This window comes from Crotalus tigris, unplaced genomic scaffold (genome assembly GCF_016545835.1).
Source record: "Crotalus tigris isolate CLP2741 ecotype Arizona unplaced genomic scaffold, ASM1654583v1 scf7180000024285.889131, whole genome shotgun sequence".
Classification (NCBI taxonomy): Eukaryota; Metazoa; Chordata; class Lepidosauria; order Squamata; family Viperidae; genus Crotalus; species Crotalus tigris.
The window spans coordinates 85,622-107,390 of record NW_024100458.1 but is presented as its reverse complement, the minus strand read 5'-3'; the positions used below and the strand labels follow the sequence as shown (position 1 = coordinate 107,390).

Here is a 21,769-nt window from a genome sequence, read left to right as displayed (position 1 = left end):
AAAAGCCATTGCTTAATTAATTGGATCCAGGAGGAAGTTCTCATTCAAAAGAGATATTCAACCACCTTCTGCAAGATTTTTCTTATCCTGAGATGGTGTAGAGTCAGACCATCTCACCAATGGGGACATTCATCCCCAATTCTTGTGTTTTCCAAAGAAGCCAGGTAAGGCATGGATTTAGCCTACATGTGATAGACGTCATCTAACACATTGCACTTTCTACTTCCTTGGAACCAACAAATCAAAATGAAATCCAGATAACATTGAGGGATGCTAACCACTCATCTTCTGTAAGACCATTTATATAGAATCCAAGCCTTCTCATTCATATCTTCCCATTCATTTTGTTCCATTTTCAGCAAAAGACCATAGGATATTTCCAACCTTTTATAAAAGTATTTGTTGCCTTCTCCCTGATCAAACAGGTCAGTTTCACCATTTCAAAAGTTCTGCCATCTTTATAGTTCCAGACTTGGTAGCTTAACAAGGCTGATTTCTCTGTTGTCAAAAATTTCAGCTGCTGGTTCCTTACTTGTTATTAAAAGAACATGACATTTCTAGTGAATTGGCAACCCATTATATTAATCCCAAATCATGGTACTCTAAGGGAGCCCCAGAATCTAGCAAACCCTGACTTTAGTACAATCATCCAGTAACTGATGCTTTACTGTGCGGAAAAAATCCAGAAGAAGTAAATTAAAAACTGACAATCTGCTGATATCCTGGATGGAAACAAGGAGCACTTTCTTAATTCTAAAGTAGAACAAGGGACTGACTAGGCATATTGATCATTGAAATCAGCTATCATATATGCAAATCAGTGTCATCTTCTGTCTTTCTTCCTCCCCCCCCCTTCTAAGTTGTCCTTCCAACAATTTGGATGTTGTGATGTAGTTTTGCTGCAAATATAAGAAAATTGTACAATAAAATCAAGCGTTATGTAAACCCATACTTTATGATAGAGAGAGGGTAGATGGAGATGGAATTTCCACTGTGCAATTGCTCTATGTGTCTAGCTATGTAAGAACTTTGATGTTTGGATAAAAGGGTCCCAGGCAATTAGCAAGAGTAAAACCTATTCGTTCCAGCTTGCTCATCTTCTCAGCATCCTGTCTTTCTTCCTTTCTTTTTTTGAAAAACTCCAGGGAGTTTACGTTTTTTTGTATTTTAGTTTTCAGACATAAAGCTCAAGGAGGGATCAATTTCTCATAGATGCAGCTTTCAACCAGGGTGTAAAAATTATAAAAAAGATGTAAAATTAGGAAGACTTTTATATAGGGGGTTTTGAACCAGCTTATTGTATTGGTTTATTAATTTTAGGGTAGGAAGGATGTAGATTTTTTTTTTTTGTCTCTTGCAAGGCACAAAATGTACTATATGCTCAGCATCTCAGCCAATCAGGAACAGGAATAACAACTACACTGCAGTCCCATAGTATGCTTTGAAGAAAATTACATGTCTTCACCAGCAGCTGACTGTGCAGAAACTAGATCTTTACCTTGGCAAATACACACTCCCAACCTTGCTACAGAAATATGGGGATGGAGCAGGCTTGCAGAGGTGCTGCCAGATGTAAGGACATCTTGAGCACACAAATACCTTTTTCTGGCTGTCACTCTCCCATCCTGCCTGTTCAACCTGTTTTTCTGGCTCAAGCACCTGTAAATAAAATTGCTGCTACCCTTTCTTCACTGCTGTTACTGCCTGCTAGCCAGCCAGCTAGCTAACAGATAGAAAGAATCTTCCTTCCCTGCCATTCAGATCTCAGCCATGGACTTCAACTACAAAATTTGTGCTTTTTTCTAGCCTAGCAATAAGGTGAACTAATTAATCATTGTGTTGGGAGGATATGCCCAATGAAGGCATTTTAATTTTCTCATTGGCTGTTGCAGCCTCCAAGTAACAGTTGATTTGTTCAACTGTTTTATCAAAGAGATAAAACATTTATCTAATATTTATATATCTTCCTGACTCAGCACACGAATCAGGGCAATGACCATCATCAATAGCGATAATAGTCAACAAAGAATAATCAATATTATAGCAGACTCTGAAATGGCATATGTCTACAATTTCAATTGACAAAGATAGCACAGTGCTATCTTTGATACTGTGGCCACCATTGACTATCTGGGATTATCTGGGAATCTTCCAAATCCTAGGATTCCACATTTGGCCCCGTGGTCGATACCTGGAAACACCATTTAGCCTTGTGAAGAATGTAGAGAGTTACTATGTCCCAAGATTTTAAAAACGTTTTTCATTTAGTGAATCAAATCAAATAGTGAAAAAAATATTGCCTTAATGCCATGCAGAAGCTCTTTCTCTGTATGCATTTTTGAATGAATGTGCTGATATAGACAAAGGCCAAACTTTTAGTTACAGCCCTACTCTTCCTTTCTGCCAGCAGACTGGAACAGAAGGGATTTGCAAGAACCATGCTTGTTTTCTTCTTATGTGACTTTCTTCTCTGTTGGATAAATTCATGAAATAACTTCTGTGATCCCTTTTGTTCCACCCATTCCTAATTAAAAAGAAATTGTTGAGTTTTTCTTGCAGGTTCTGTGGACTTTCTCCAGGTCTATGGAAACCTCTCTGTTTCTGAAAAATAAATGAGACTGTCCTTCTTTATTTCTTTAGACAGATGAAAGGAAAACATCAGAGAGGAAATGGGTTGGTGAAGACAACCCTCCCAAGACTGTACACCTCAGAAAGGTGAGGATTGAACCTCCCATTCAGTTTTGTTCACTCTCATGCATATGTGCATTATAAACAGGATCTATTTGAAAATACCTTATTTTGGCTTCTTTTGCTTCCCAGCTACATAACCATGAATTTAACCAGAATGTTTCTGTTTTGTTTGTACTGGTGGAAGGTGAATTGAAGGTGATAATATTTATTTTCTACAGAAACACCTGAGTGTGAAAGCGGTTTTTTCAGTTTGCCCATTTTATTTTACTTTCGTTGTGTCACTGCATGTTTTTTCACTTTATAAATCACGTGTAATTGTGGCCAGTAACAGATCAGACAGTGAATAGATTAACCAGTATTTCTCAACCTGACTTCAATTTCCAGAATATCCTAGTCAACATGTTGCTTACTGGCTGGGGAATTCTGGAAGTTGAAGTCCACACTTCTTAAAGTTACTAAGAAACACTGAGATAGACCATCCATTAGTTTACATCCAGTTAGATTTGATTATATTGTTTTTGATGGGCAAATGATGCCAATTTACAGAATTCTAGAAAAGTCGTCATCATCATCATATTTATTCAGGAATGGGATATTGTATCATTTTATCCCCACTAAGTTGCACTGTGAGGCAGAGAATGACTGTCTCAAAGCTACGTTATGAACTTTTATTGTTGAAGGTAGACTTGAATCTGAATCTCCCCAATCCTATTCCATTAACTTTCTTTACCATGACAGGGCAGTAGTCAATGAGCCGGATAGTACTGCACAGCTAGTCAAACCTAATTGATGTCAATAAGATGAATAGATTGTCAATCTAAAGTGATCGTGCTATGGGTTTTAACTTTACCATATTGTATGTTTAAAAAACACCTCTTTTAAAACTCAGTTTGGTCTAGTGCAGGGGTCCTCAACCTTGGCAACTTTAGGACTTGGGGACTTCAACTCCCAGAAGTTGCCAAGGTTGAGGACCCCTGGACTAGTGGTTAAGGCAGCGGTTCTCAACCTGTGGGTCAGGACCCCATTTGGGGTTGAACGACCATTTTACGGGGGTCGCCAAACAACGCAGTCCGCCATTTTTTCCCCCTTTTCCTTAGCTGTGCTACTCCCTTTTATTCTATTGGCTTTTGAAAGCCAATAGAATAGACTCTCTTGAATAGAGTCTAATTCTGTTGGCTTTCAAAAGCCAATAGGAATTGTCCAGGCTGTCTCTGCCCTGCTGAGCCCTCCAAAAGCCCCAGTCTGCAAATGGTGCTGCAAGTTGTTTGCAGCGAAGGTGAGCTGGCTGGAAGCTTCCACCCCTCCCTGCTGAGCAACTACTAAAAATGTAAGTAAAAGAGGGCCAGGGATGGGAGGTGGGAGGCCAGCGGGCGCAGGGAGGGTTGCTGGCACGCGTGGGGCCCGGCGGGTGCCTTACTTCCCTTGGGCTGGGCCAGCTGGTGGTCCAGCCGGTGGTCGGCCTGCTCCGTCTCTGCTGCTTGCCAGCTACGCCTCGGCAGGCGCAGGGGGCAGCACCATGCATGCGCGGCGCTCCCGGGCAGGGAAAGTCCTCGACTTATGACCGGTTGGGTAGTCCTCGACTTACGACCGGTTGGGTAGTCCTCAACTTACGACCGGTTGGGGTCGCGGCATTAAAAAGGTTGAGAACCACTGGGTTAAGGCATTGGGCTAGAAATCAGGAGAGGGTGAATTCTAGCCCTGCTTTAGTCAAAACCAGCTGGGTGATCTTAGGCCTGTCACTTTCTCTTAGCCCTAAGAAGGAGGCAATGGCAAACTATTTCTGAAAAAACTTGCCAAAAAACACCGGACCTAACCAGGCAGTCTCCAAGAATTGGAACAAGTGAATAGGATGGGTGGGGGGATGCATTTATATACTATACATATACATACATATCCAACAAATGATGGGTTCATTTTAGTCATCTACAGTATATATACATGCCTGGATTAACAAAACAAAATTCTAGCTATAAAATGCTCAGCTGAAGCACCTTTGTGTATTCTATTTTCTTACAAAATGGGCACAAATGAAGCTGGTGTTGCTAGTAGTTACCCATAATAAATATGCTAATGAGAAATGGATGAGAAGAAAAAACTATAGTCTAAGTCAGGGGTCTTCAAACATGGCCCTTTTATGACTTGTGGACTTCAACTCCCAGAATTCCTCAGCCAGGCACACTGGCTGAGGAATTCTGGGAGTTGAAGTCCACAAGTCATAAAAGGGCCACGTTTGAAGACCCCTGGTCTAAGTGATTGTGACAGAATTCAGTCTAGACTGAGATGGCTTCTGAGCACATTACAGGTCTGCTCCTGGTCCCTTTCACCAAATCAGTCCTCAGCCCAGCTAGCTATTAGCTCAGGCTGTCACAATGCCATTCAGCACAAGTCCACCAGAGGGTGCAAAATGCACGGTATGACCATTGATAAAGTATCCTTAGCTGGGTGGCACAGTTCCACACTTTGTCTAGAGGACAATGCTTGCCAAATCAACTCTTTAACTTAACCACGCTGCAGCCAAGATGTGCCAGGAAGGGAAGGATCCACTTCATTTGGTCCATTTGCTTGAGATTTGATTCACCTTGGCAACTGAAGGACAATAAAAGGCTTATCTGTGAGATTTTGTGCAGGCTGAGACTCTTTGTACAACCAGCAGAATACCTTTCCTGTGCCATCAAACCATGCAACCATTCCTTCTCACAGCTATGATAAAGCTTTCTTGGATCTGACATGCTGGGATCGACTCAACAAAGAAAACTAAACTGGATTCGGCATGCAAGAACTATGGTCCGTGAACCCAGAGGGAGAGCCTGGCTCCTGTGAGCCAAGCAATGCTCTTAATTAACGGAGCAGAAATTGAATCACCCTCCCTTTCCTAGAGACGATGACTCATTAAGCCAGCGCAGATGAGCTCTTTTGCCTGTCCCAGCCGAAGACAAAGGAGTACAATGAAGCCGGCTAATTTCACTCCCTTACGGCTGAGCAGGCACAGCTGTGGCCAAGCTGAGCTGAAAGGTAAACAACTCCTTTCTTGACAGTGATACTCTCCTGTTCCCATCATTGTCAGAGACCTCCTTCCAGTAAACTTGGGGTGCTCCTTATCTCTCATCCAGCCTGATAGGTGGATACAAAAATATTTGTCTCCTATTCTAAACCCCTTGAAAGTTAACGCTACTATGTTCTATAAACAAATATTGTCTCACCTCAAAACAACCTATCCCTGTTATACTGGACCCCGGTGAATATGCCTGCACACAGAGATGCCTCCAGTCCCTGGAGGCACAGCTCTTCATTTTTCTATAGGGGAAAAAATATCACTGCAAGAGAAGGTTACAGCAATGCAGTTCAGATACAAATGCAAAGAAGGTGGAAGCCATCAGAAATGGTTGCAGTTGTCACAATGTAAAGGAAACATCTGCCAATCCTTGGCTTATTGTGGGAAGGGGGCACTTTTTTCTATTATCCCCAGCAATTAGAGCAGCGTTTCTCAACGTTTGTGTGACGGCGACCCCCGTCACACAAACATGCCGCGCATGCGCAACGTGCCGCCCCCATGCGTGGCGCGCATGTGCGGCGCCGCCCCCTGAGGGGGGAAAATGGCAGATCGCCTTGTTTGGCGACCCCCGTAAAATGGTCGATCGACCCCAAATGGGGTCGCGACCCATAGGTTGAGAACCGCTGAATTAGAGTGAAGTGGGACTGAATGTCTTTTTTATTGTTGTTACTAGATATTTTTATTCTGCCTTTTTAAATATATGACTCAAGGTGTCAAACATACCTAATACTCCTGCCTCCTCTCAAAGGTGCTTTTTCAAAAGGCAGCTATTTTGTTTTTTCCTTGAGGAAGACATTTTGCTTCTTGTCCCAGAAGCTTCTTCAGTTAGAGATAAACATTCAGTCAGAATTGAAGAAGCTTCTTGAGTCTTCCTCAACAACAACAACAAAAAGTTCAGTTGCCTTTTGAAAAAGCACCTTTGAGATAACCATGACCTGGATGACTGAGAATCTCCATGGACACTCCTGCCTCCTGTTTTCCCCTTTTATTGGGAACCCAAAAGGGAATAACCTGTGCCAAGAAACATTACCAAAGCATACAGTAAATATAGTTCAACTATGGATTTCCCATGAATATACCATAGTGATGGCTAGCAACTTGATCATTTTTTTTTCTTGGAGAATGGCCACATGATCTCAGAATCACTGGTCTATATCTTTCAAAGATCCTGGAGCACCAGGGAACTACCAGAGGACTGGAAAAGTGCCTACAAAATGAACCATTTTCATCTAGCTGATCAAGTACCATCTGTGTTTGTAATCATTAAGTCAGAGATGGCCCTTGGGCTGCTTTATGGTTTATTTTCAGACTTGGAATATCCAAACTGTCTCTTCCTGGGTGGGTCTTTATACCTGAAGTATTCCTCTGCAACAAAAGTTTCATCCTATGCTATAAATACACCTCTTATTTCTCATGCTGCTTGCTATCTCTCTAAACTCCCAAGACTGGCACGGAAGGTATTGTAGATGTAACATTATGAAAAACAATTAGGAAGCAGACAGAAATTAAGAGGCCAGAGGGAGTCTTATTATAAACTTATATTGGAGCTTTTAAAGCCAGCCGGGTTTTTCCAATAATTCAAATGGGGATCTTAAACCTCTTCCTTCCCCAACCACATATAGCTCAGTTTGTCAGGCACTGTTCTGTCTTTTGGTAGCGAAGTGAAGCCTTCTTGTTCCTTTCACTTTGGCCCACCCACACAGGTGGGTCTCCTTGGAAACAGGTTTCCTGGTCTTTAATTTTCCTCCCATCTATTTTGATCTGCAATAAAATAGAAGATTAATTCTTGTTTGGAGGAAAAGTGGAGGTGGCAGCCTTCAAAGGGGAAAGAGATGGGATATTGAATTACCCATGGGAAAATAATGTTGTAAGACAAGCTGTATATTTGGCTCTCTACTGGATATTCTTGACTTGATAGACCAGAAAATTACTGGTTGGCCCCAACCTCTAATGGATTACAGCAAACTCTTGCTGTGTTGATGGTTTTTCCTTCAGATACATTCTTTTTTTGTTCTGAGTTGCCTTTTTCACCCTTTGTTGTTGTTAAAGTCTTTAAACATTTCAGCAAGACTAGCATTTGGCTGCTACAACAATAAATCACAAGGCTACTGGTACATAATGATCTCAAGGAACATTGCCCTGTCTTGTGTATTTGTGTACTTGAGGGTGTTTAGTACATAGGGCCATCTGGGCTTCCTACAGTGAAAAAAGTTGGCTATGTACATTTAAGTGCAATAGAATAGTCAAATGTCTGTGAAGTTCCTGGTTCAAACCCCACTTGCAGCCAGAATCACTGAAACAATCTGGCTGAAGTATTTTTTTAAAAAGTTTGGGAAATCCACTTTAATTACACCTGTCCTTGGATGTGTCATTTGCAAGATCTGAAACATTTCCAAAGTAGGCCCAGCCATTTAGACTTTAAATTTATCATTTTGATATCATAAGGAGTGTCCTTAGTTTTGACTTCTGGTTAGATGTTGCAGTGTAACAGATGCAGGAAGACAGGGCTCCATCTTCCATGTTCGACTTTGCCCCACTGGGGACCCTAAAAAGGGTCGAAAGTTGCCCCAGAGAGGTGATGAAGAAGGAGGGGATCCTCGTCGATTGCAGAGGGGTGGTGGCCCTTTCTCTGGATCTGAGGAAGCCCTCCAAACTGGTGGGAGTAAGACTGGCTACATTTGTGTGGCCAGTCAGAAGCTTCTGACAACCGAAGATAAGCACTAACTAGCACTTTTTTAGCAACGTGGATGGAACTGGGTGAGACTTTATCTTCTTTTTATGACCTTAACATTACTCTCCTGGAAAAAAAGAATGTCCAAAGCAAAGAATCCTCCCTGATGAAAGAGGGAAGGGAGGTTTTTGCCTCTCTCCCTCAGGAAAAGAAAAGCAGTGAATTAATTGCTTTGGGGAAAATAGAGAAAACTACAAGATCAATTTGGAATTAATACAGATATATAGCTTTGACATTTCGGAACTAAAAGTACCTTTGAGTCTTTTTTTTAGAAAAGATATTTGAAAGTCTGTAAAATCAGCTTGGATTTGGAATGCTGGAAGATGGTGAAACATAGCTCTACAATTTATTATGCTTAAAGGAAATTTGGCTCGAAGCCTGGGCTTAGATAAGACTCTTTGTTGTTCCTGGAAACTTTCACTTTTGCAGACTGCAGCTGGGAAAAGGGGGAAAAAAACTCTTGGGCTGCTTATCTGTGTTGGGGACCCTATTGGACTATAAAGACTACATAGAAAAACAAAATGGGTGTTCCATACTTAGCCTTAAATGGTAAACAATCATCTTTAACACTTGTCTCCGAAGCCCCCAGCTTGATATACCAACAAGAAAATGTTAATGAATCTCAGAAAGAAATTCTTTCCGTGTTGAAATCAATCCAAGAGACAATTGTTTTATTTCATGATGGGACTAAAAATAATGCAAATGAGATAAAAGAACAATTTTCTAACCTAAATTTACAAATCCAGACAATGATTACAAAGAAACTAGTAACCCAGAAAACAAGGAAAATTAGAAGAATCAGATACAAAGATGGAGGACCTAAAGGAAGGAATTAACAGACAGATACAGACAAATGAAAAATTAAAAGATGCAGTGATAACACTGGAAATGGAAAAGATATCTTACTTGTTAAGATCTCAGAACACATTTGTAGATAAGGAAGAAGAGCTGATCGAATGGATGATAAAGCTGTTAGGAGAAATGCTGAATATTGACAAACAAAAATGAAAAGAAAAACTGAAGGAAAAGAATGGAGGCTGTTTAATGAATATAAATGGGTTGAGCATTCTTCCAAAAATACTTCAATCAAATTTTCTTTCTCATTCCAAACAATATATACAAAAACAGAGGAAGAATTACTTGATGATTCAAATGCACTGACGTGGAAAGTTATTTGGCAAAGGAAGAAAGCTAGAGTAAGACTGAAGAAAATAGAGGTTTTCTTAGATGGGATATTATACTATTAAACAGATGTTTGAATAAGGTTAAGAAAATAGATAACTGTTAGAAATAATATTATTATAATTAGAAGGATAGGATTTGTAACTAGAATATATGAGATGGGAAATATGAAAATTCTAAAAGGGTTTGAATAAGGAAAGCTTTTGGTTACCCAAATATAATTTATTATGAGAAAATTATAAGTAATAGAGACAGGGCTTTTTTGTCATAGAATGCCCAGAACAGAGTTCTGGCACCTTTTTTGGATGGAACCTTGTAGGGTAGGCAAGGTGGGTTGCATGACATGCGTGAGTTCCGGCACTTTTTTTTTTTTTTTTTTTACAAAAAAAGCACTGAATAGAGATACTTTGAACATTAATGGAAAATTAAAATTAAAAAAGCAGGAAAAACAGGATATTAAATGAACAAATGGATTTTAAATGCAAATGTAACTGAGATATGTTTTGGCTAGAAAAGATATAATAAACTGACACTATTGATATTATGTATAATACCAGAAAAATGTGATGAAAATGTCTATATTTAATTGTATATGTATTAACAGTAACAAGAATTGTATTTGCCAGTGTGGAAAAATGCATACCACTGGAAGAAGAGAGGATCAAGGAAGCACTGGATGGTGTAGTATTGGAACTAGATTGAGAAAATTAATATGTATCACTGAATTACCAATGGACCCAGACAACATGTTGTTTATTAAGTACATATGATTGTAAAGTTAGAAAATTAATAAAATATTTATATACTGTATATATAAAAAAGTGTCCTTAGTTTTGTACATGTGCATTTTGGAAGTGCAAGTTAAGTCCCACTTATATAAGTATACATTTTTGAATAGTTCATAACAGAGAACTCAGGCAATAAAACCTTTTTATTTTAGGATAGCGTTTCCCAATGTGAAAATTTTCAGATACATATGAGAGATGGGGATTATAATACAATATAATTGAATGATACCAGGATAGGAAAGGCTTCTAATTTTGAAAAATCATGACACATATTTCTTTACCTCAGAGACTCCCTATGGTGAATTCTCTGTGAGTTAAATAACTATTAGTACTCAGTGATCCAATTTGGGAATTAAAAAGCATTTATTTAATTCATTTAAACAGTGAATTTAATTGGGACTAGAAACTATAAAAAGGAAAGTCTGTCTCTGTGTGTGTCTTAAATGAATTCCTTAAATGCTTGCTTTTTACATACCTTTTACTAAATACCTACGAAAACCTAACTGATGTCTGAATATACATTACAGTATATACATTACATGTATATATATTATATGTCAATCTGAAATGGTCATGCTATATATTTTAGGACTACCACTTTGTATGTTTAAAAGGCATGTTTTTAAACTCAATTCGATATAGTGATTAGAAACCAGGAGACTGTGAGTTCTAGTCCTACCTTTGGCATTAAAGCTAGCTGGGTGACTTTGGGCTAAGCACTCTCTTTTACTTCAACTTTCCTCACAGGGAACAAGAAGGAAGGCATATTAGATATGCTCACCTCCTTGAATTATTTGTAATCATATTAAAAGTAAATAAGTAAGCAAGCACTGGATCTACTAGAGCATTTCATGACAGATGATCATCCACCCTCAGTTTGTGAAGGACAACGCAACAGGTTATGTAGCAGTCTGTTTCATTGGTTGAGAGCATATATAGCCTGACTATATATGTTCTCAACCAATGAAACAGACTCCTGATGTCCATCCTATCTACTTCCTTGAAGTAGATAGGACTCTAATATGGATTCTCTGAGGTAGTAGAGAATAAATAGGGTCGCAAAAAGGGAGTTATTATATCTCCTTTAGTTGTCCTTTCTATAGCCCAAACACACCCAAACCCTTTAACAATTCTTCATTGAGCTTCCTTTCCAGGTACTAGTTTGGAAGTCTTCCTCTGAATTGTGGAGATTTTGAATTTTGAACTGTGATGCCCAGAACTGGAAATCAGCCTATCCTATATGTGGCCCTTATAACGTTAGGAATTTCTTATGTATTAGATATTTTAACCTTGTATTTTGATCATTGTAAGCTACTCAGAGTCTGTAAATACTCAGAGTCTGTAAATACTCAGAGTCTGCTTTAAATCCTATGGATAGACAGATGAATAGATAGACAGGCAGGAGAAAATTGCATTATTTCAGATATCACAATTTTCTACCTGCTTGTGCAGCAGTTCCTGAATTATATTGCCTTAGCTTGTCCATGAAGTATGCTTTGTACTGCAATGATCTTTTATAAAATGCTTACCATTTATTTGCTGAGCACTCAATGTTCCACATTTTAAGAACTGTGTCATATTTTGAGCTAGCCATCTCCTATGAAATTGAAAGATAAAAAGGAGAAGGACCAACTGATGACAAATTAATTGCTGTTCAGATGGACAAACTGACTTCTTTGATTAGAGAAAAGACAATGTTTACTTTTATCAGTTACAGACTTTTTGCATAAAAATGCACAAAATGAACTTTGAATTATGGTTTTGATGATTAAATAGGATAGACTATAGAAAGAAGAGAGTCACAATATAACTTTAGAGAGAGGGGTTAAAATATAATTGTAACTATAACTGCTGTGAAGACTATAAGAATCTGCTTCTTTATATCTTTTTCTTTTTGTCTACTTCTAATTTTTTCTTATTGCATTTTTAGATTTTTCTTTTATTTCTTTTATTTTTTTCCTTTCCTTTTCTCTCTTCTGTTAGTTCTTATTATTGCTGTAAAAACCTTTAATAAAAATTGGAATTAATTAAAGTTCACACAACTCATTGTTGCCAAGGTTGAAAAACACTGCACTAGAGAATGCCTGATTGGGGAAGACCATTCTAAACTGATATGAAATGGATGGAAATATAGCATTGCCTATATGTTGGCAAGCATTCATTTCACTTCATATAGCAGGATTGCTAAGGAAGGAAGGAAGGAAGGAAGGAAGGAAGGAAGGAAGGAAGGAAGGAAGGAAGGAAAGAAGGAATTACATTTCAGTCAGGGAACCTTAGTCTGTGTAGCATGGTGGGTAAAGGGTTGGAGTTACAGTGAGGAAACCCAGGTTCAAGTCCTTATTCAAATATGGAGTTTGTTGTGTGATGATTGTCATTTTCTCTTACCTCAGCCCATCCACAGGGCTGCTGTGATGATAAAACTAGGAAAAAACTGCACATACCACCTGGACGTCTCAATAGAAAGGTGGTGTATAAATACAGTGATATAATCAAGCAAGAGCTCCCAGTAATACTGGTACTAAAAATTATTCCAATAAAACAATCTTCACCTTGTACTTGGCATACCCAGGGAATGCTTTCGAATTAATTAGTCATTATTTTTTCTATTAGGAAAGAGAGAATTCTCCCCAGGAGAGCCCAACAGAAAAAAACTGCACCCTGACTGGGAGAGAACGGTCAGAATACATGCAATGGAAGAAAGAACGGGATCAGATTGATCTTGAGAGGCTCACCCGCCACAAGAATGCAAGGGGTGAATGGCGACGGGCTTGGGATGTAGAGAAAACCAAGTGCATGTAGGTTATCTCCATGTTATCTCCCTATATGGCATAGGTCGTGGAGGTCCTGTTTCCCCCTTGTCCAGGATGTTCTCCAGGTCTCCTCTATTAAGTGAAACCTTTGGCATTGATAAATTCACCATCAATTACAAAAGGCAACTTTACCTGGAACAGCTTATGTAGTGTGTTCTTACCTTTCACATCATCAAATAACAATTTCTATCTATCTCAGGTCCTTGGGAAGAACTCAAGAGGTGGATAAAAATGCCAAATCCAATCTAAACATCTAACTGACTGTGCAAGCAACCATAATAATATCAGTCTCTACACATTCTGCATGTTGCATATTATACATTGGTAGATTTTATAATCTGGTAGAACAAGAAATCTCCAAATTTCAAGAACACCTTTACTGGCAAATGGCTTATGATTACTAAAGAAAGATGATAGTACATCAATGTCTGCCTCAATAAATGAATTCAGCAATCCCTATTATATTGCCAGCTATATATAATTGAATGAGGAAAGGGTATCTCTGCATATTTAGAAACAAGATCTTCACAATTTATTTTCTATGTAATCTGTAAATCTCTCTGGGTCTCTTATTAATGAACATCTCTCACAGATTCTACAATAAATTTTTGTATATAGATTAGATGGCAAACTAGAAATCATAACAGTAAGGGTTTTTCCTGACTAACTTTTACTTATGGCAACTAAATAAAATTGATGGAATAGTTCAGAACAGTCTGAACACAACACTATATTATGAAACCCATTGTAATTCAGTTCATCACAGTTTTGTAATGTCATTGCATTCGATGGCTTTGAAATACTTAGAAAAGATTAATCTGTCAAAGTTCATGAATTATATTTTTAATTTGCAGGTTTGAGGATATAAGGGATGGAAAACCAGTCTTGGACTGTCCCCAGAATAAAAAAGGTTAGCAAAACTACTTGAGTCAAGAATTGATTCAAGTATTTTGAAATCATGAACGTTTCAATTCTTGAATGTTTTCTTTGCTTGCTGTCTGATTTTTGACTACTGCCAGTATGGTTCTGATTCTACTTATTTTTTTAAGTCCTATTTTATGTGATGAATCATATGTTTAACATTTTTATATGAGTTAAAACTCACAAAAATGTCCAAAATAAAGGATAGAAGGCAATGATGGGACATGTAGTTCCATGCTTCAATTCCTAATGCAGTCTAGCTTCTATGTGGTTCTGCAGAAAATAAATATAAATAAATAAACTTTAACCTTAAATCAGTGTTTGTTACAGATGAAAGACCCCAATAACTTTAATTTTGGAATTAAGTAAGGTATCCAATATTTCAGAAAAGAAAGCAACATCATATGGAATATTACATTTCTGTGTTGTCTTAGAATACAAAAATCCTGATTTCCAAAGAGATGCTTCAGTTATGTATCTTGGTTGCTAGCATAAATCAGCCTGTTTTCACAGTATAGAATTTAGTTGCTATTAAAAGTAGTTAGTTTGACAGAGAAGATTTGAAGACATAGTTTACAGAGCCTATGCTGAATACTAAATGTGGTATTTAAAGGTTAATGTACATATTCTAATTCATAAAAGAAAAGATACTCTTTCAGAAAAATTGGAGGTTTTACCCTGTATGTAGGCATATTGTATTATCAAACAAAAATCTTTCCTTTGTTTATTCACTATTATCACAGCTCTTTCTCAACTTGCAAAAGTGTACAGATTTTCATGTTGTTCTTTGTTCTTTCAAGGGGGGAAAAGTGTCCGGAAGTCCCAGTTACGAGCTCTACCTTCTGATGGGAAAGGTGAGTAGATCCAAGAAACAAGTTCATGTATACTACAAAAGGTGACTGCTTTTCATAGGCTACTTATCTTGGGAAAAAAGGGGGGTCTTGAAAAAGAATTATATAACAGAGGACATTTTATCCTAAGACCATTATTCAATCCCTGGATGATTCCAGGAAAAATGATCAACTGCTACTAGTGTAAAAGTCAATAGATCTGTGATTGCTTCTCTCTTTGAATGCTATAATGCAGCTGCCATTGCGGCTTTGTTTATTGCACTTTGACTTCATCTTTGTTGGAGGATATTTGTGCCATTGCTATAAAAAAGAAAGTGATTTTTTTTCTTTCCCAGAAACATTTATCACTTCTATATAGACTCTCTTTTCTTCCTGTGAAGGCATAACTGGACAGGTAACTGGGGAAAAGTGTGACAAACAACACACCAGATGCTACCATCAGAAGGGTAGATAAGGATTAGAGTTAGTTAGTTTGCTTCTCTCTCTCTCTCTCTCTCTCTCTCTCTCTCTCTCTCTCTCTCTCTCTCTATATATATATTATATATATATATATATATATATATATATATATATATATATATATATATAAAACCAAGCAAATAAACGTGAGCACCAGGGAGTATTTAAAAGTTTTTTAGTAAAATTTAGTAAAATTTAATACAATATCAATAAAATCACCATAAAAATTAATAACTAATTATTAATTATAGACTCTGGCCAATCTATAAAAGAGGACTCTCCCACTGACCGGCATTTTGAGCCCTGATGATGTCAGCAGTCGCTGACGAAAGCTAGGCGTTTTATTAGTTATTAATTTTTATGGTGATTTTATTGATATTGTATTAAATTTTACTAAATTTTACTAAAAAACTTTTAAATACTCCCTGGTGCTCACGTTTATTTGCTTGGTTTTAAATATGGATATACCCAGGGATCATATCTTTAGTGTAATTGTTAATATATATAAAAGCTCTCTGAAACAAGCCTTGCTTCCAGGGCCAACTTAATTTCGGGGGGGGGGCACAGGGGGCTAGTTCACAGTCCTAGACCTATAAAAGAAGAAAAAAAATGCCTGTTGGCTTCACCACACCTCCAGTATTTGGAAAATTGGCAATTACCAGCAGTTTGTCCCAGAACGAATCATTCCCAACTCTCATGGCAACATGTCCTGCCAATCATTACATCTACCATTTGAGACTCAAGAACTTGAGGAAATTGAGAATCTTCATTGACAAAGGACTCTACAAATCAGTCACAGTAACACGGTAGAAGAGTTTCATTCTCCTCTGTTACAGGAGAGTATTTGGACATTCTAAACAGGGCTTCTTCCTTTGAGCTGATGCAGATAATGCAATGCCGTTGGCTATGGTTGATTTAACCTGTGGTCAGAAACAATGATTCTCTGGCTTGTTCTTGACTTCTTTCTACAATCTGTTGTAAAACAACTGAATAAATCATGGAAGGGGGTGATTCGTGACTGACTTGTAATTCAAACCTATCCTATGAACAGTCTTTGAGCAGGATTGGAGTAGAGTGCATAGGCACAATAGCTTGTCTTTAGATTTTTTTTAATTTTTCATCTATTTATTTTTCACACTTCTGAACCAGGGACTCTTTGGTTTGCTATATCATCTGAACACACTCACAGGGAACATGTCCAAGAAGTCTCCCACCCAGATGGTTGCCAAATTTATATCTGCTTAACTGAGGGATAGTTTCTATGGAATATGTCAGGGGTCTTCAAACTTGGCCCTTTGATGACTTGTGGACTTCAACTCCCAGAATTCCTCAGCCAGGTACTCTGGCTGAGGAATTCTGGAAGTTGAAGTCCAGAAGTCATAAAAGGGCCAAGTTTGAAGACCCCTAGTATAAGTCTTCAGCCTAAGCCCCGATACCTGATGAAAGAGGACATTTTTCATTTTATTCAACATGATTCTCCTATCCCCATCATCTGAAGGGATGAATGATCCTATGTAGGCTAGTATCATAGATTAAAGCATGCCTAGTCTGTTTCTGAATTGTTTGGCTCTTTATCTGTCTATGTGGCTTATTTTTCAGGTGGAGGACAACGCAGGAAGAGCAGCACTGAGTCAGTTTCCAAATCACTGCTGGTGGTGAGCAGTAAAGCCAGAGGGAAAGATAGGTTGACAGGTAGAGCCAGAAGGTAAGAGAGTAACTTTTAAAAAGATTTCACACTTGTTAATACAGTATGTGTCCTCTTTTAAAGGAATAGAGCAGGGGTCTTCAAACATGGCCCTTTTATGACTTGTGGACTTCAACTCCCAGAATATGCTGGCTGAGGAATTCTGGGAGTTGAAGTCCACAAGTCTTAAAAGGGCTAAGTTTGAAGACCCCCTGGAACAGAGTATCCATTTCAGAATGGTATTTAAGTTGCAAACTTTTTCAGCTATGTATTTTACATTTTAAATATTCACATTTGTAAATGTACAGCTTACTTGCTTAGAGCAGTGTAATATTTTCCCTAATACGTCCATGTAACTTCTTCACTATGGAAGCAGTTTGCCATTGTCTTCTTCCTGGATAGATGGATGGATGTCCCGTTTAGCCTACAGGCTTGGAATTTCCTGTAATCTCCCATCCAAGTACTAAGCAGATTTGATACCAAATATTATTTGAAGAATAGCAAAGTAACCCAACTGGACATGTATTTAATCATTTTTTATAGGTCATCCTATAGAGGCAATCTGAAAAACAATTAAAAATGCATTAAGTAACTCAAAACTCTATTTATTTAAATACAGGTTAAATAATTTTTAGGGTTAATAATTTACAGGATAAAATTTTTTTAAATAAAGTTTTGAGTTACTTAATGCATTTCTAATTGTTTTTCACATGGCTCCCATAGGAAGACCTATAAAAATGATTAAATACATGTCCAGTAGGTTACTTTGCTATTCTTCAAATAATATTTGGTATCAAATCTGCTTATTTAAACATAGTAAAGTTAGATTAAAAATTAAATTTCATAAATACAAATAAAATTAATGATTCCCAAACACAAATTTTAATTTTGAAATAATTAGAAAGTCCAGATGGATAGCTATCTGATCATACCTACTATAGCCAAAGTACAATGCTGTGACATCTATGGAGATTCTCATAGTTATCCCAAAGGTGCTTTTCCACGAGACAAGTGGACTTTCTTGTTTTTTCTTTGAAGATGTTTCACTTCTCATCCAAGAAGCTTCTTCAGCTTTGGTTGGTGGGGAATGGCAGGATTTATACTCCTTGCAGATAGCTGGTCATTTGCATTCTTTTAGAGAGTTGTTGAGGCCACCTGGAGGTTTAATCCAGTCAGAGCTGGAGAAGCTTCTTGGATGAGAAGTGAAATGGCTTCAAAGAAAAAAACAAGGAAGTCAATTTGCCTCATGAAAAAGCACCTTTGGAATACAATGCTGTGAGTCTATATTTTTATGAACCTCAGAGTTCCTCTAGAAAAATTGAATCCTCAAACTGGGTAATTTTTTTCATTTTTTTGAAGTGTTGGATTGATTAAACCATTTAAGTGATTATTAAGTGGTTTTCTTAAATTGTCCCCAAACAAACAAACAAACAAAAATGGTATTGAAAAAGACTCTTGAGAATACTGTGGACAGCCAAGAAAACAAATGATGCTTCATTGAATAAATCAATCCAGAATTCTCAGTTGAGGCACAAGTGACCAGACTTAAATTATCCTACTTTAGACACATTAAAGACCCAACTGTCTGGGAAAGTTCCTAATGCTAGGAAAGTTGGAAGGAAAGAGAGCAGGTTGACCAGCAGCAAGGTGGATGGACTCAGTTATAGTAGCAATGAGTGCACCATTGGGAGAGTTGTAAGAACAGGATGGAGTAGATTGTCATGGCGATAATCTATATATGTGGTCACTAGAATTCAAAAAAGACTTGATTGCACATAAATAATGTCTGTCTGTCTATCTGTCTATCTGTTTATCTGTCCATCTGTCTATCATCTATCTATCGTCTATTCTGAAAAGGCAGTTCTTTGAGTGTTGCTGGGATATGGCATACTTGAATGTTTAGATAAACTGAAACAAGAAAGTAGCTAAATTTGGCTCCTGAAATTGACTGCTACCATGATGTAAAAGATTTTAGAGCTAAAGTAACTTTGGACAAAGTATGAAAGAGTTGTTAATGGATGAAGGAAGGAGAGAGTGATGAAGAGATTACACAGTTCAGAGATGGAAGGAAATGTGAGAACAGAACTTAAAATAATTCCACGTAGTTTTTATTTAATATAAGATGGGACAAAAAGTGGTTTGTGTGATTTCTAGCAACCCTTTGGGATAGCCCAAGTTAAGAAATAGATTCTGTGGGGCTTCCAAGAATGCTACTTTATATGGTATATTAATAGATTCTTGAATACTCTAAATTCTTTTACACATTCTTCCTTTAATGCACTACTTTTTTATTAATATCTATAATTAATATTGCTTTTTAATTTGTGTGAAACTTGATGGGAGTATAGATGGCATTGACTCTCAAGGCATATATTGCTTTATTTTCTTTGTTTTTATTTTAATGCTTTTAGATTAAGCCGCATATAATTTTTATATAAAGAACTATTAGGCACGATAGAAGGCAACAACATATTTCTTTGTTTAATTGCACTCATAAGCAAATTATTGAAATGGGGAGAGGGTATTTGATTACTGTCTATTTATTTAGATATACCTTGGCTGGGTTAGTGTGCAATTATGGATGCTCTGATCTCTAAAAAGAGTTTAGTCTCTCCATAAATAAAGAATTAATTTTTCTCAGCCACTTTAAATAGGAAAATCTAAAATCTTATATTTAAATTTGGCTGGAACAGATTGTCCACAAATAGAAATAATTCCTGACTCAAAGGATGAAGATTTAAAGCTAGCAGGAGATTACTATCTAGGCAGCAATCGATTTTGAATTTGTCCAAGAAGAGTAACAAGCTATGAGAGACTGTTATATGGTTAATGGCAGTTCCTGCCCAATGTATAAATTCTCCAGGACAGATCCTATTGACTGCCCCATTTAGAATATCAACCTGGACCTGAATTACTAGGACTCTTGCAAAATTATAGCATTTCTCTTTAGAAGAGCAAGCTGCAGGGATGGTAGTGGCGTTTACCTCTCCTTTTTTATTAACATAAATGGCCATTTTATAGGGACCCATCTTGACATAAAAACTACTTCTTATAATTGCTATTGCTAGTGGGAAGCTGGCTCTTAAGTTTATATACCATGCAGGTTAAGGACCCAGTCCATAAAATCCAGTAACAACAGGAGATTCAGTGCTGCTGCTGTTTATTTCGACCAAAGCAACACATGACATCTTAGTTCGTGGAAATAAAAATGCCAATTCTTTTTGGTTTGCCCCTGTTCCCATGTGAGTTAATGCTCCAAGTTTCAAATTAAATCTACAACCTTTAGATGACTATAATATCCTCAGAGGTGACCAATAAGTGAAAGATTTGCTTTTGTTACATTAAACACATTTTAAAAGCATTTTTAAATCAATTTAATTGCAAAGGAGGCATTTTCAGTGGGTTGCACTGCTGGAATCCTATTTGAAAATTCTTCCTTCCCCCACACATCCCAAATTTATAAGATTGTAAAAAACAATTTTGGATTGTCCGTACGAATTTCAGGAAAAAATAGGTTATATGACTTATGACTAACAGTGCTTCTGTTTTTATTAAGGGAGTATAAATGCTAATAATCTTGAGCTGCAGCTAGATATCATTGGTATTTAAATTATTATAAAACTAGCTCTGCATGTGTGCCCCAAGGACTGGAAGAAAAGCCAGCTTCTGGTCACATAAGAAAATAGGAAAGTCAGATATCTAGAATCTAATTGTTCTGTAACAGCTTAATAGAGTTAATAAGTGGAGGATGAGCTTTCTCAACTGAGAAAACAAAAATATGCTTTTCAACGATTTAGCATGTTAAATGATGAACAACCAGGAAAAAAAAGCAGACAAGTTTCTGTCTTCCTGAAGTTGGCCTGTTACCAAAGATTGGCAACTTTTGAAAGAACAAAACTGAGATTTGGACTACTATCCTAACACATTTACCTGGGTATAAGTCTTAATAGAGTATTCTCTGAATACAGTTGATAAGGATTGTGCAGTAATGTAAATATAACTCGTGACTTAGAAACCAAATTTGATGCATTAGAAGATCCTTACTTTGGCTCTTATCTTTGCCTATACCAAGACATCATGCTTGCTGAAATGGAGAACATAATAAAACTTTTTCATTCTATGCATGAGGGCTGATGGTCAACTGTTATTGCAACTCTACCCAGGTGACAATGTATTTTTCTTCACCTGTGAATTTGGGTACAGAGAAAGGCAACATGACGTGCCAACTATGTCTCTACTACCTTCGGTTGGCATCTTCTACCTAATACTGCCTAAAGGTAGGATGGAGCCTGGTCTGATCACTCTTATTTCAAACAAGATATGATATTTTAGTACTGATATCACACTGGTTGTGTGAGAAGAGTAAATATTTTATTTTCTGTGTAGGAATAATAATGCTGCACTGCAAGGGTCCCCAACCTCCAGCCTATGACCCAGTGCCGGCCGTAGCCCATTCAAAATCGGGCTTCAGAATTTTTTTGTCGAGCGAATGCACATTTGTGAAAGTAGCACATTTGCAAAACCATCTCCTCTCCCCCTCCCCACTGCTGCCACCTCTGCCAGTCCCCCAAGCGGGAAAGGGTGGAGACTGCTGCTAAAC

General features: G+C 37.6%; 1 protein-coding gene across 3 annotated transcripts in view; it reads left to right on the top strand.

Annotated features, from left to right (window-relative positions):
- CCDC9B (coiled-coil domain containing 9B) overlaps positions 1-21,769 on the top strand; it is a 74,909-nt gene that overhangs the window by 36,424 nt on the left and 16,716 nt on the right. For all 3 annotated transcript variants that reach the window (XM_039323849.1, XM_039323851.1, XM_039323848.1), the window contains 5 exons: positions 2,641-2,715; positions 13,055-13,239; positions 14,109-14,164; positions 14,976-15,029; positions 17,085-17,190. In XM_039323849.1, coding sequence (XP_039179783.1) covers positions 2,641-2,715; positions 13,055-13,239; positions 14,109-14,164; positions 14,976-15,029; positions 17,085-17,190 — 476 coding nt within the window. The remainder of the gene's footprint in view (positions 1-2,640; positions 2,716-13,054; positions 13,240-14,108; positions 14,165-14,975; positions 15,030-17,084; positions 17,191-21,769) is intronic.